General features: G+C 34.4%; 1 protein-coding gene and 1 long non-coding RNA gene across 5 annotated transcripts; both read right to left on the bottom strand.

The window, feature by feature from the left end:
- Window positions 1–1,672: 1,672 nt before the first annotated feature.
- LOC112720644 (uncharacterized) lies at window positions 1,673–11,071 on the bottom strand. Of its 4 annotated transcripts, none has more exons than XR_011867477.1 (4): window positions 10,484–11,032; window positions 10,254–10,370; window positions 9,246–9,506; window positions 1,673–1,924 (listed from the first exon to the last, which is right to left on the bottom strand). It is a non-coding gene; the product is annotated as an uncharacterized lncRNA (long non-coding RNA). The 4 variants fall into 4 exon arrangements; XR_011867475.1 differs by lacking the exon at window positions 1,673–1,924 and adding an exon at window positions 8,546–8,797 and having other exon boundaries at window positions 9,246–9,513; window positions 10,484–11,071; XR_011867476.1 differs by lacking the exon at window positions 1,673–1,924 and adding an exon at window positions 8,546–8,797.
- A 970-nt stretch (window positions 11,072–12,041) lies between these two features.
- On the bottom strand, window positions 12,042–12,629 carry LOC112721230 (uncharacterized). The gene has a single exon (XM_025772303.1). The coding sequence runs from the start codon at window positions 12,627–12,629 to the stop codon at window positions 12,042–12,044; it is 588 nt and encodes a 195-aa protein (XP_025628088.1).
- Between the last annotated feature and the right edge of the window lie 1,868 nt (window positions 12,630–14,497).

Here is a 14,497-nt window from a genome sequence, read left to right as displayed (position 1 = left end):
GATTTTAACATATTTTATATACCAACCAATTCTTAAAACTTAAAAACAAAATTTTACATTTATAAGCAAAAGTGAATTCAGGTTCAAATTCAACAAGGATATATATCTCGAACATTTAGAAATGAAGACATAGCCATTAATGGACTTTGGTATGATCTTGGTGAAGAAAGAATTTAGCTATGAATATAAACAAAAAAGAGATGATTTGATATTGATAAGAATGTATTTCACAATCTGTTGTACCCAATTCTTGATACTCAACCCTATGTTAGATTCGCTCACTGAAGCTTTGATTCCATTGGACCAAGAAACCACATTGGATCCCAAATAAATGCAATAGCCATACGTAAAGGGTTAGAGAATATGAATACAAGATATATATATATATATATATATATATATTTGAGTGTCAGTAATTAATTTTATTGACCATCAAATCGTGACTAAAAGAGTGTGGATAAAAATCTTGTTAAGAACTTTAAAAAATATTACTGGTAAAAATAAAATTATAACCACGTCACTCATGTTATCGGTAAATATTACTAATATATATTAGTTATATTTTCAGGTACCGATTATATCAATGAAATATTTAAATAAATTATAAAATTAAATAATAAAACAAAAAAATTTAAAATTAAATTCATAGTAAACATATAAAGTTTATTCAAAATTCAAAACAACGAACTAAAATAAACAATAAAGTCACCAAAAATGGGACAAGTTACTGAATTAAAATAATTTGAAACCAAGTTTATCATATTACAATTTTCTGAAATTGCATACTTGATTAAATCTTTTCTATAACTATACAAATTGCTACAAGCACCAACAGATTTGAAAATGAATGTAATTCGCTGCTGGTAGCCGTAGTTTACGTTGAAATAGAGCTGGGCAGAAACCGCTATAGGCTGTAACGGTTTCCGGAGAACGTGCAACACACATAAACTACTGCTGACTATAGCGGTTTATGTACAAATAGAGGTAGGTAAAACTATTGGAGGCTGTCGTGGTTTACCTAAAGGTTGGCTATAAAACCACAATAGCTAGGAGCGGATCTTTCATTTGGTATGGAGAAAAAATTTGGTTAGAGAGAGAAAATTCTTGAAAGAGGAAGGAAGTGACTGGGAGAGGATTTGGATTTTTTGGAGTGTGGATATTTAAGTTGGACCGTGGCAGATGAAGACCGCTTGTACTGACTCAACGGCGTTACCCACGTTGCCGGAAGCATCATTGAGAATGTTAGTTTGTTTTCTTTTTAGTATTAGAGCTTGGAATATAGAATCTAGTATTTAGGGTATAGGAATTAGAATATATAATTTAATATTTATAGTTTAGTATTTAAAATTTAAGATTTCAAATTCAAAATAGACTTAAAAATTAAAAAAAAAATGGTACATTTGTTACTTGTTCTAAAGTACGTTAGCATTCGTTCTATTTTTGTATTTAGACAATCGTGTGTGTATATATATATATATATATATATATATATATATATATATATATATATATATATATATATATATATATATATATATATATATAATGTGTAACACCCTCACTATCAGAAGTTACACTTCCGGCTGCGCTACTCTGACAGCAAGAAGTATTACGACCACTTTACATATTAAATACTAAAATAGAAGCCTGGGACTCGACACTGTATCGCTGATTTCTTTGAAAAACCAGAAATAAATACTTTATCTTAAGAAGAATACAAGCAGACATAAATTCATATACCAGACTCCTTACATAATATCTCATAATACAATACACATATAGAACATACAACTCCTATCCCTCTTACAAACTTGTAATAACAAAGACGAGGGAAGAAAATAATCTAATTAACACAACAGCATATAAACCAAACTCAGTATAACTCTTCTTAATGCCTCTTCATCTGGTTCCTGAAAAGGTAAAGCTGTAGGGGTGTGAGAACCTAACCACACGGTCTTACCACGGAGTTTCAAAGTTGTCATAAGACGATATCTAATAAGAAAACTGTTTTCAAACTCAGTGATTATCAATGCCTTATGAATCTTTTAAAAACCAATAGGAAATTGTTCAAAACCTTTTCAAAAAAAACAATGTTTAATCTTTTAGAAATCCGAAACATTTCCTTTCTTATAAGAAAAATCTCAATCAAAAACCAACCACGCAATCAAACTACACAATCATTAATTTAGCATCAAAGTTCATTCTCAAATGTAGTACACCAGGACAAACACAGGCAAGACAGACAAGGAAAGCACAAGTAGGTAGCAGTTACAGCAAATAGTTCAAGTAGCAGTTAAGGACAGTTTATCAATTAGGCAAACCAAAACAAGTTCAAACCCAAACAAAGCATACAAATGCATATGATGCATGCCTGTCCTAGGGCTGATGAGGCTCATCTGTCGGTTATCCAGCCAACCCGACAAGTCTGAATTGTCCTTAGACTGTCCCCCGACGTGCATCCCCAAAAGTCTATGCATAGCTTTTTCTCAAATAATCAATATTGCTCAATGGGGGTAAACATTCCCGGGAATTTATATAGTGTCCGGTCACACTTACGTCGTAGGGTCAACAGAGTATCGAGTTTTCAACCTGGTACACGTGGTGGCAAGCCACGACACTTAATCCAAGGAACTTCGTATCTCAGATATTTCAAATTCATAAGCCATATGAATAATTCAAAGATCATATCTCAACATTCTCAACAACATAATCATTCATCAATCCAAATCTCGTTTCCAAATTCATTCAAAAACCATATTTCAGAGAAAATTCTCAATCATCCTTCTTTCCATTCCCTTCACTAACAATTCCCAATCCAAAACATAACTCTTCCTTTGATAAATGAGATAGTTTTAAATCATATAATACTTAAAACCTTTTTAAAATAACTACTTTCAATGAAACTTCTAATTTTATAAAATTTCGGCAGCATCTCCTCTAAAACTCGGATACTGCCACCCTTTTCGGGTCCCATCCAAACATTTCTCAAACAATTTCCAAATCTCAATCACTTTCCAAAATTCAACCAATTCCAGTATCAAATATTTTCAAACCAGACCAATTCCAATAATAAAACTCTTTTTAAAGTCAAACCAGCTTAAGTATTAAATCATTTATAAAATCAGACCGACTCAAAATCAAACCGTTTTAACTTCAAACCAAGAAAAATCACTTTTCCTAATAATCAAGTAAATAACTTTTCAAATCCACTTCTTATCAACAACCGTACTTCACTCAAGCAATCAAGCACCCAATAATCCAGTCCAACAAGCTATCACATCCACAAGACAAATATAATCACAGAAATATATCTTTTTGCATCAATATCTATTTTATCACAACTCTGTAATGTAAAATAGATTTTAAGAAAAATCCCTACCTCAACTCGTCGAAATTCGCAAAACCAAAACGCATCAAAAACCCTTTTTTCCCTGGCCCGCAGCGGCAGCAGCCATAACCACAGCTCCCTACCTCTTTCACAGCAACTATGGCAACTCTAATCGCAACATGTAATAGCCAAAACTCAATCATATAATAAATAACGCCGCAAAACCTCAGCTAAAATAACATAACGATGACAAAAGGACTTTTCAAAACAAAAGGACTTACCGCAACTAAGAAGAAACTAGACCAACTAGCAGCAATCCGGCGGTGGTTCCGGTGATCACTCCCGGTGGCAAAAACTGCGACAAGGAACTCTGGTAGCAACGGCAATGGCAGAATCGCGGTGACCACCCACCACCATCACGTTCTTCTCTGCGCCCGCGAGCCCCCTTCTCTCTCTCCGCATTCTGTTCGACGGCAACCCTGGGCTTCGACGGCGGCGATAGTTTCAGACGGCTTCCTCTCCTGGTCGTGGTTGCAGGTTCGATGGCAAAGGGTTCTTCAACGGCGGCGGCACGAGCTCTCTCACTCCCCTCGCGTCGCGTCGTTCTCTTCTCTCAGCAGCGGCGTCGACGGAAGCTTGTCGGTGATGGGACGGGCTGAACGGTGGCGGCGTGATGGTGAGCTTGATGGTGGCGCCGCGGACAAGCTCTCCTCCTCGGGTCACCCTTCTCCCCGTTCTCTCACTCCCTCTTCCCTCTTCTCTCTTCCCTTTTCTTTCTTTCTTTCTTTCTCTCTCCGTATATGTGTGGGTCTCCGTATATGTGTGGGTGTTTTTGTGTGTTTGGGTGGAGTGCTACTATATACAATGAATGATGATAATAGTTAATTAAATCAATGATACTGAAGGCGGTTAATGAAGCCCATTTCAAAAGCTACATTTGATTTTTATATAGCTATCAGATTTGAGGGGGAGGGGAGTGAAGTTAGGGTTTGATTAAGGTTGGTTAATTTTAATTTAGAGATTTAGAGTTAATAAATTAGGATGATAGAATAATTGAAAACAAATTAAATGTAAAGTATCCATTTTTAAAAATATCTTTTAATTACCAATCTGTAAGTTATTTTTAATTAAATACCAATTTAATAAAAATTAGAGATAAGTAAATTAATTCTCTTTTATTTATAAAATAAGGTTAAAAATCTATATATTAAAATTAAGACGTATAAAATATTCATTATTTTTTCAGTTATAAGAACTCTAAATAATAAATAAGAGTTTACTCAACTTTTATACAAAAATATCTAAAATGTAGTCTTAAATAAATATAATACATCATAATAATTTATTAATAATTTTTAAATATTTATGGGTCTTACATCCTATCCCACTTATAAAAATTTTCGTCCTCGAAAATTAACTTAATACACAAAATACTAAAATAATTTTGAATACTTTACTTTTGTATATTTTAGAAAAGCATAAGTCATGGCATTTTTATGTATATAATTTTCTAAATACCAAATAATTCGCAAAACTTAGGTGTAAGGAAAAAGTGTGGTCTAAAGCAAAAGTTACAAGATGATTCAAAACAAAGATGTCACATGGGGCTATTATTTTATCAAAACTTGAAGCACAAGAAGGTGCAAGTGTTCTAGTTAAGCCTTTGCTGAAACAAAGGGGTATCTAGAAGGAAAAAGTTTGAAAACAGGCTGACGTAAACAAGATAAGGTCTACGCACGAACCTCGTACCAACTTCAAAACTTCCACTTCCTAACTCCACCAGTCACTTCACATCTCCCTAACCGACAACAAGCCTAACATCTGCAAACCTTTCCGCGAGAAAGGAAATTTTCACAACTCCTCATAACGTCGTACACTTACCACTTCACCTTCCATATCCATAAACACATCTTAAGGAACTAACGCATCGTATTACTATACTTAAAGGTCGCGCGTGACATTAAAATAATTTTCGAGTTTATTCAGAAGGACACAAAACCTTTGAAAAGAAGGACAACATTCGCAAGAGTTTGAAAGACTTGTTGAGACCACAAGTAAACAAGGATGTACAAGCAATGAAGGTTGCTGAAAAGAGAATCAACTGACAACTACAAGGATAACTCTTGAATCAAAGAAATTCGATAGAATCAATAAGAAGAAAACCAGCGTATTAGTTTGAAACAGATTCAAGCTAAGTTGAAAAAAAAGTATGAGATTTTACAAAAGAGAAATGATCAAAACCAATAGTAACGCATCGTAGTATATCAACTTCAAATTATCACAAGGGTTCATAGTTCATGGAGGAACATAAGATCAACAATCGTGTTGCAAAAGTTTCAACACAGTTGAAAATATAAACAGATCAAGAGATGCATGAGGTACAGATTGTGAAGTAAAGAAATATAAATTACATCTCAAGAAAAGAAAAAGAACAAACGACGCATCAAATTACGTGGCATGGTTAGAACACATAAGTCTACACCGCCTAATTAAGAAGAGCACTAAACATTTTCAAAGATTCTCAAAGAGATAAGCGCGAGTATGTTTAAAGAGATACAAATCTCAGTAAAAGAAGAACAAGCGGCAAGGATAAGATTCACATGAATTCGGAAGGAGACGTAGGATTACAACTAAGCAACAATGTACGGGCATGAGAAAACGTTTCAAAAAAGAGTCATTTTGCATCTTAACAAGAGATATTAAATTTAAGAACTCTAAAGAAAACAAGAAAAGGTTAATCATAAATTAGATAAAAATAAGATGAAACTAAATCAGAGAAGTATAAAATTCACAAGAATACGAAGGAATGGTTTACGTCACCAACAAGCTAGAATGGTCAAAGGTCGTGAAGTATTTAAGAAGAAAGTTTCGAAATGCAAATAGGAAAGAATTTTGATTTCAAAGAACTCCAATAGAAACCATAAAAGGGAACAGGGCGATTATTTACAAAATTCAAGAGAATTAGTAAAAACATAAATATTGCGGCATGTTAAAGCAATTTTAAGTCGGACTAGATTATGCAAGATTTGTGAAATGAAAACTACTTAGACTAATGGTAAAATATTTCATCAAAAATCTTGAAAGACATTTTACGTAATGAAGTAAGAATTTGCATAAAAACAAGAGCGAGGTTGGTCAGGAATCAAGTTATAATCCTAGAAGTCAATTCTCGAATCTCATACCCAAGGCAGTCACCAAAACAATCATCGGCAGCCAAATTACAACTTTGTTTTTAAAATATCAAATGAACTCGGAATTGCACAAACTTTATTTCTATACGACCGTCTTGGATTAAGCTTTTACTAAACTAAAAATCATAATTTTTGCTTACTCCAGTTTCGGGAATGAAAGAAAAACCGTGACTGCTCTGCAATGCTTAAAAACCAGAAAACAGCAGTAGCATATGATATTTAAAATTCAATATAAAATCCAAGTTAAATCCAATCACCTTAAAAATTAATATGATTCAACTTCACTTATCCAGGTTTCCTTTCTCGTTGATTCCAGGTCAATATCATTTTTAATGAAGGAGTTATGTAACTTAGAAGTTGAGTAATTTTATGTAGAATTCTGTTTTAGAAACCATTGAACATAACCTCTTCCAAGTCCCATAACTCACTTATTAAAACATAGAAAACCCTAAAATTTAAATCATATATACAACATATACTCAACTTTGACCACCAATTGATTGTATCTCAATATCACTCCAGAATTAAAGATTATAAAGTTTCGAATTTACTGACTTAAAAAACAAAATCTGATTTTTACTGCATAATATATCTTATTTCAAAAATCCATATTTTTAAAACCACAACTCTAACAATTCTGAATTTTTATGAAATTAAACTAATAAAAATAAAGTTCCATTTAAAATTAGATTCATTTCGAAATTCAAATTAGAGAATTTATAGTAGAGGAAACAAGTTGTTGTTGTATTAAACTTTCTGCAGAAAAATTAATTTTGAAATCCACAATTCTAAAATTCACCATAAATCATAAACTTAACAGAAAGGTTTAAAATTCACCAATGTAGCTCCTTATATTTCCAAGCTTAATCCAAAATTGGTCCCATGCAATTTCGATCATCACAGAATTAGTTATAGATTCTCAAAGTTTCTACTTTGTTTAAGAGTAGTGCAGAAAATCAGATTTTATAATTCGACTTTGAAAAATCATAACTAATTTTCTAGTTAACACGAAACCTTCAAAATAGAATATTAATAACTATACTTGTTGTAGTTTGCTTAGCTTTTAGTCTCATAACATTTCAATCTCAAAAAGGAATAAATTCACTTTCCAAAAGAAATACGAAAAATTTAAATAAGGTATTGCATCAAACAACCGAAATTAAAATAAATTATGCAAAGTTTGTAAAACAAAATTTAATTGAGCTATGTGCAAAAATATTCTCTCAAGAGTCTTAAAAAATACTAGGTTCCAATTCACATAAGAATACATATGAAGATTACGATAAGGTTGGAAATAACTCAAGTTGTACTGAAAGAAGAAAATCCTAGATAGAAATTATTTTCACATGTCTATAAAAAGATAGGTAAAGCATTGCAGATAAATATTGATAAAATAAAATTTTTTTTGAAAGACTCAAATAAATTCTCAGAAATACAATCAAGCAAGGTTATAAACGAATAATAAAATATGGTCGGAGAATGATCAAATTATAGTTCAAGAAAGGAATCTAAGTCAAGGAACTTCCATGAGAATAGTAAAGAAGAAACAATATGCCAACCTAAGCAATGTAAACAGGAATCATAAATCGAAACCAAGCACGAAAAGCGAACGCCGAACCACGTGACTCGCTTTACCTATTACTTATCGATTCCTATTCGCCAATAATTACCTATTAACTTTCCCGTTCACATAAGTCATCAACATTAAGTTGGCCAGACTTAACATTAATAGATATGTAACGGTAAGCTAACAGTGGTAATTGATAGGCAATCATGTACATAAAACTCTAATTCTCGTTATCTGAACGAGACCTATTACATGACAGACGCTCAGAGTATGTAATTGAAGCATAGTCGGTCCATTCCTCAGGCTCTACAAGAAGGACCGCTCTGATACCATAATGTAACACCCTCACTATCAGAAGTCACACTTCCGGCTGTGCTACTCTGACAGCTAGAAGTATTACGACCACTTTACATACTAAATACTAAAATAGAAGCCTGCGACTCGACACTGTATCGCTGATTTCTTTGAGAAACCAGAAATAAATACTTTATCTTAAGAAGAATACAAGCAGACATAAATTCATATACCAGACTCCTTACATAATATCTCATAATACAATACACATATAGAACATACAACTCCTATCCCTCTTACAAACTTGTAATAACAAAGACGAGGGAAGAAAATAATCTAATTAACACAACAGCATATAAACCAAACTCAGTATAACTCTTCTTAATACCTCTTCATCTGGTTCCTGAAAAGGTAAAGCTGTAGGGGTGTGAGAACCTAACCACACGGTCTCACCACGGAGTTTCAAAGTTGTCATAAGACGATATCTAATAAGAAAACTGTTTTCAAGCTCAGTGATTATCAATGCCTTATGAATCTTTTAAAAACCAATAGAAAATTGTTCAAAACCTTTTAAAAAAAAAACAATGTTTAATCTTTTAGAAATCCGAAACATTTCCTTTCTTATAAGAAAAATCTCAATCAGAAACCAACCACGCAATCAAACTACACAATCATTAATTTAGCATCAAAGTTCATTCTCAAATGTAGTACACCAGGACAAACACAGGCAAGACAGACAAGGAAAGCACAAGTAGGTAGCAGTTACAGCAAATAGTTCAAGTAGCAGTTAAGGACAGTTTAGCAATTAGGCAAACCAAAACAAGTTCAAACCCAAACAAAGCATACAAATGCATATGATGCATACCTGTCCTATGGCTGATGAGGCTCATCTGTCGGTTATCCAGCCAACCCGACAAGTCTGAATTGTCCTTAGACTGTCCCTCGACGTGCATCCCCAAGAGTCTATGCATAGCTTTTTCTCAAATAATCAATATTGCTCAATGGGGGTAAACATTCCCGGGAATTTATATAGTGCCCGATCACACTTACGTCGTAGGGTCAACAGAGTATCGAGTTTTCAAACTGGTACACGTGGTGGCAAGCCACGGCACTTAATCCAGGGAACCTCGTATCTCAGATATTTCAAATTCATAAGCCATATGAATAATTCAAAGATCATATCTCAACATTCTCAACAACATAATCATTCATCAATCCAAATCGCGTTTCCAAATTCATTCAAAAACCATATTTCAGAGAAAATTCTCAATCATCCTTCTTTCCATTCCGTTCACTAACAATTTCCAATCCAAAACATAACTCTTCCTTTGATAAATAAGATAGTTTTAAATCATATAATACTTAAAACCTTTTTAAAATAACTACTTTCAGTGAAACTTCTAATTTTATAAAATTTCGGCAGCATCTCCTCTAAAACTCGGATACTGCCACCCTTTTCGGGTCCCATTCAAACATTTCTCAAACCATTTCCAAATCTCAATCACTTTCCAAAATTCAACCAATTCCAGTATCAAATATTTTCAAACCAGACCAATTCCAATAATAAAACTCTTTTTAAAGTCAAACCAGCTTAAGTATTAAATCATTTATAAAATCAGACCGACTCAAAATCAAACCGTTTTAACTTCAAACCAAGAAAAACCACTTTTCCTAATAATCAAGTAAATAACTTTTCAAATCCACTTCTTATCAACAACCGTACTTCACTCAAGCAATCAAGCACCCAATAATCCAGTCCAACAAGCTATCACATCCACAAGACAAATATAATCACAGAAATATATCTTTTTGCATCAATATCTATTTTATCACAACTCTGTAATGTAAAATAGATTTTAAGAAAAATCCCTACCTCAACTCGTCGAAATTCGCAAAACCAAAACGCATCAAAAACCCCTTTTTCCCTGGCCCACAGCGGCAGCAGCCATAACCACAGCTCCCTACCTCTTTCACAGCAACTATGGCAACTCTAATCGCAACATGTAATAGCCAAAACTCAATCATATAATAAATAACGCCGCAAAACCTCAGCTAAAATAACATAACGATGACAAAATGACTTTTCGAAACAAAAGGACTTACCGCAACTAAGAAGAAACTAGACCAAGTAGCAGCAGTCCGGCGGTGGTTTCGGCGATCACTCCCGGTGGCAAAAACTGCGACAAGGAGCTCCGGTAGCAACGGCAATGGCAGAATCGCGATGACCACCCACCACCATCACGTTCTTCTCTGCGCCCGCGAGCCCCCTTCTCTCTCTTCGCGTTCTGTTCGACGGCAACCCTGGGCTTCGGCGGCGGCGATAGTTTTAGACGGCTTCCTCTCCTGGTCGTGGTTGCAGGTTCGATGGCAAAGGGTTCTTCAACGGCGGCGGCACGAGCTCTCTCACTCCCCTCGCGTCGCGTCGTTCCCTTCTCTCAGCAGCGGCGTCGACGGAAGCTTGGCGGTGATGGGACGGGCTGAACGGTGGCGGCGTGATGGTGAGCTTGATGGTGGCGCCGCAGACAAGCTCTCCTCCTCGGGTCACCTTTCTCCCCGTTCTCTCACTCCCTCTTCCCTCTTCTCTCTTCCCTTTTCTTTCTTTCTTTCTCTCTCCGTATATGTGTGGGTCTCCGTATATGTGTGGGTGTGTTTGTGTGTTTGGGTGGAGTGCTACTATATACAATGAATGATGATAATAGTTAATTAAATCAATGATACTGAAGGCGGTTAATGAAGCCCATTTCAAAAGCTACATTTGATTTTTATATAGCTATCAGATTTGAGGGGAAGGGGAGTGAAGTTAGGGTTTGATTAAGGTTAGTTAATTTTAATTTAGAGATTTAGAGTTAATAAATTAGGATGATAGAATAATTGAAAACAAATTAAATGTAAAGTATCCATTTTTAAAAATATCTTTTAATTACCAATCTGTAAGTTATTTTCAATTAAATACCAATTTAATAAAAATTAGAGATAAGTAAATTAATTCTCTTTTATTTATAAAATAAGGTTAAAAATCTATATATTAAAATTAAGGCGTACAAAATATTCATTATTTTTTCAGTTATAAGAACTCTAAATAATAAATAAGAGTTTACTCAACTTTTATATAAAAATATCTAAAATGTAGTCTTAAATAAATATAATACATCATAATAATTTATTAATAATTTTTAAATATTTATGGGTCTTACAAATTGGATTAGGACCTTTGTAGTAATAATTTAGAGTTTAGGCTTATTAGTACTAGAATTTAATTACGGTGCGGTTATTTTTATCACATGATGCAGCCAAGTAGGTGTATTTACAGTGTTCGAAAGCAACAAAATATGCCTATGCATGAAAGGATCATACCTTATTTAGAGAGGGCTAATTTGTACCACTTGGCCAGGCTGAACAGCCGTTGGTTCTGGTTTGATGAGCCTATGGTCAGCACATTCATTGAGAGGTGGCATCTCGAGACACACACTTTTCACTTGCCGTTTGTAGAGTGCACCATCACGCTGCAAGATATGGTGTATCAACTGGGGTTGCCCATTGATGGGAAGGCTGTTAGTGGGTGCCTCACTGACTTTGAAAATTTTAGGAGAATGGCAGACCAGCTTGTGAGTGGTTTCAGGAGTGGAGTTACATGTGTTCTCAGGTTGGTCAAGAAAAAGGCTCAGGACTCTGCATTTTTCCCTTCCACAAGTGCAAACGCAATGGGCAAGATATTCGAATTTCCATCTTGCGCAATAGCCATGAGCAAAGTACCTCCATACTTGCCATACAAGTGACTACCATTGATGCTGATCAGCGGCTTGCAATGTTGAAAAGCCTCAATACAAGGAGGAAAGGTCCAGAAAAGACGATGAAAGTACATGGTTGATTCATCAACCTGATCACCAACTCTAACTGGAGAGGTCTTCAACAGAGCAATGGTTCCCTCCATGGTGGACTGTACACCAAGGATCCAACAGGGTAACTCGCCATATGACTCTTCCAAATCACCATAGATCTGTGCTACTGCCTTCTGCTTTACCATCCAGACATTTCTGTAGCTAGCCCTGAATCCATAGGTTGCTTCAGTAGCTTGCTGCAACATCTTTATCATAATCGCAGCATCGGCTCTAACCAATGGAAAGATCCTCGCACAAATGACATGATAATCAAACTGTCGGTGATCGCTTGAAATTGAGGTGGCCAAGCAAGTGTGAGGTCCGTTGTACCTCCTCACCTCCCAGGTGCTTTTTCGTTGCCGGAATGTCATACGAATCAACCATGTGCAACCTTTACCAAACTCTTTGCATCTCCCGTGGCATTTAAGATGGTCTGACTCACCTTGTACTCAACTTCACTCCGGATGCTATAATCCTTTATGCTCAATATAGCTTCCTTCTTACTTTGAAAAGATTGGCTAATCTGAAATTCCATAAGAGTGGTTGCATCATGCAGTCTATGACTCCCAAAGGTCGGATCTATGTCCGGCTGTTGGCCGATGGCCTCTATTGGTACCTGTAGTGGTTTGTATAGTTATAGAAAAGTTTTAATCAAGTATGAAATTTCAAAATGTTGTAATATGGTAAATTTAGTTTCAAATCATTTTAATTCAGTAACTTGCCCCTAAAAATGATAAATGCAATCAAATCCTATATCTAGCTATAGTGGTGCATGTAATTTTAGAGTGTTCATAGTTCAATTTTTTCATAAACTAAATTGAAACTGCATTAAACTATTTTAAATGGTTTAGAAACTAAACCAAACAGCTTTTTCACGTATTGATCTGGTTTTAAATCAATTTATAATATAGTGTATTAGTTTAAACAAGTTCACAAAAATAAAACTAGTTTTAATTGAAAATATTAGTTTAAACTGATTTATAGGCTAAAACTTATTTTTAACATATAAAAAAATTAGTTTTATAACATAATGTTATAAAAATATTATGGATGAAATTTGTAACACCCTTACTACCAGAATATCACACTTCTGGTTGTGTCATTCTGATAACGAGGATATTATGACAACATCCATGTATTTATTAATAAAATAAAAGCATTTAACTCGAAACCATATCGACTTTTCTTTGAAAAATCAGAAATACTTTTTTCTTTTTTTTAACAAACATACATACTTACAAACCAATCACAGCACTTTATATATAATAATAATAATAATAATAATAATAATAATAATAATAATAATAATAATAATAATAATAAGAGTTCTTTATACCAATAACTTACAAGCATTACATATCATGATAATCACGACTCCTATCTCTCTTTACAAAAATATAATAATAATGGCGAGGAAAAAATAATAACTAATCTAATACAATAATATTATATAACCAAAAGCGCAGTAATCTCTTCATAAGCTTCTTCGTCCGTTTCTTGAAAAGATAAGGTTTTAGGGGGTGAGAACCTAACCACACGGTCTGACAAGAGGAGTTTTAGAATTGTCATAAGATATATAAAAAGAGAAAGTTGTTTTCAACCGCAGTGATCATCGCTCGCCTTATGAACCTTTTCGAAAATCAACAATTAATTATCCAAGACCCAAATTCATATTTTATTTATAAAACTCGAAGCAAACATAATATACTATAACACTTCACTACTTACCAAAGAACATCAAGACATATAACATACCCAATTACAGCTTCCGGCCCAAACATAATCAATCACAGCCTCCAGCCCAAGCATAATCAATCACACTCAAACCACCATAATTCGAACCAATAAGTCACAATCACAAGTAATTAAATTCAAACACAATCAAGAGTAATTACAACAAGTATGACAATTAGCAATTAAACAGAATTATTCACATAGGCAAACCAAATACAATATGCACACCCAAACAATGTCACATAGATGCATATGATGCATGCCTGTCCTACTAACCATGAACTCACGTGTCGATTATCTTGCCAAACCTGACACGAGTAAGCAGGATTAACCACGGTCCTTACCCAAAAGTTCCACAAACAAGCAGAATTCACCACCGCCCTTCCCAAAACTCGTAAGCAGGATTAACTACCGTCCTTGCCAATTACAGTAAACCACGAGTAAGCGAGATTAACCACCATCCTTACCGAGAACCATGAACAAGTGGGATTGACCACCATCCTTT

This window comes from Arachis hypogaea, chromosome 11 (assembly GCF_003086295.3).
Source record: "Arachis hypogaea cultivar Tifrunner chromosome 11, arahy.Tifrunner.gnm2.J5K5, whole genome shotgun sequence".
Taxonomy (NCBI): Eukaryota; Viridiplantae; Streptophyta; class Magnoliopsida; order Fabales; family Fabaceae; genus Arachis; species Arachis hypogaea.
The sequence above is the reverse complement of the archived record's forward strand: the minus strand, read 5'-3'. Positions and strand labels throughout refer to the sequence as shown.

Bases quoted from the DNA above. Each gene is read 5' to 3' on its own strand.
- LOC112721230 (XM_025772303.1), bottom strand. From the start codon at position 12,629: ATGACATTCCGGCAACGAAAAAGCACCTGGGAGGTGAGGAGGTACAAC.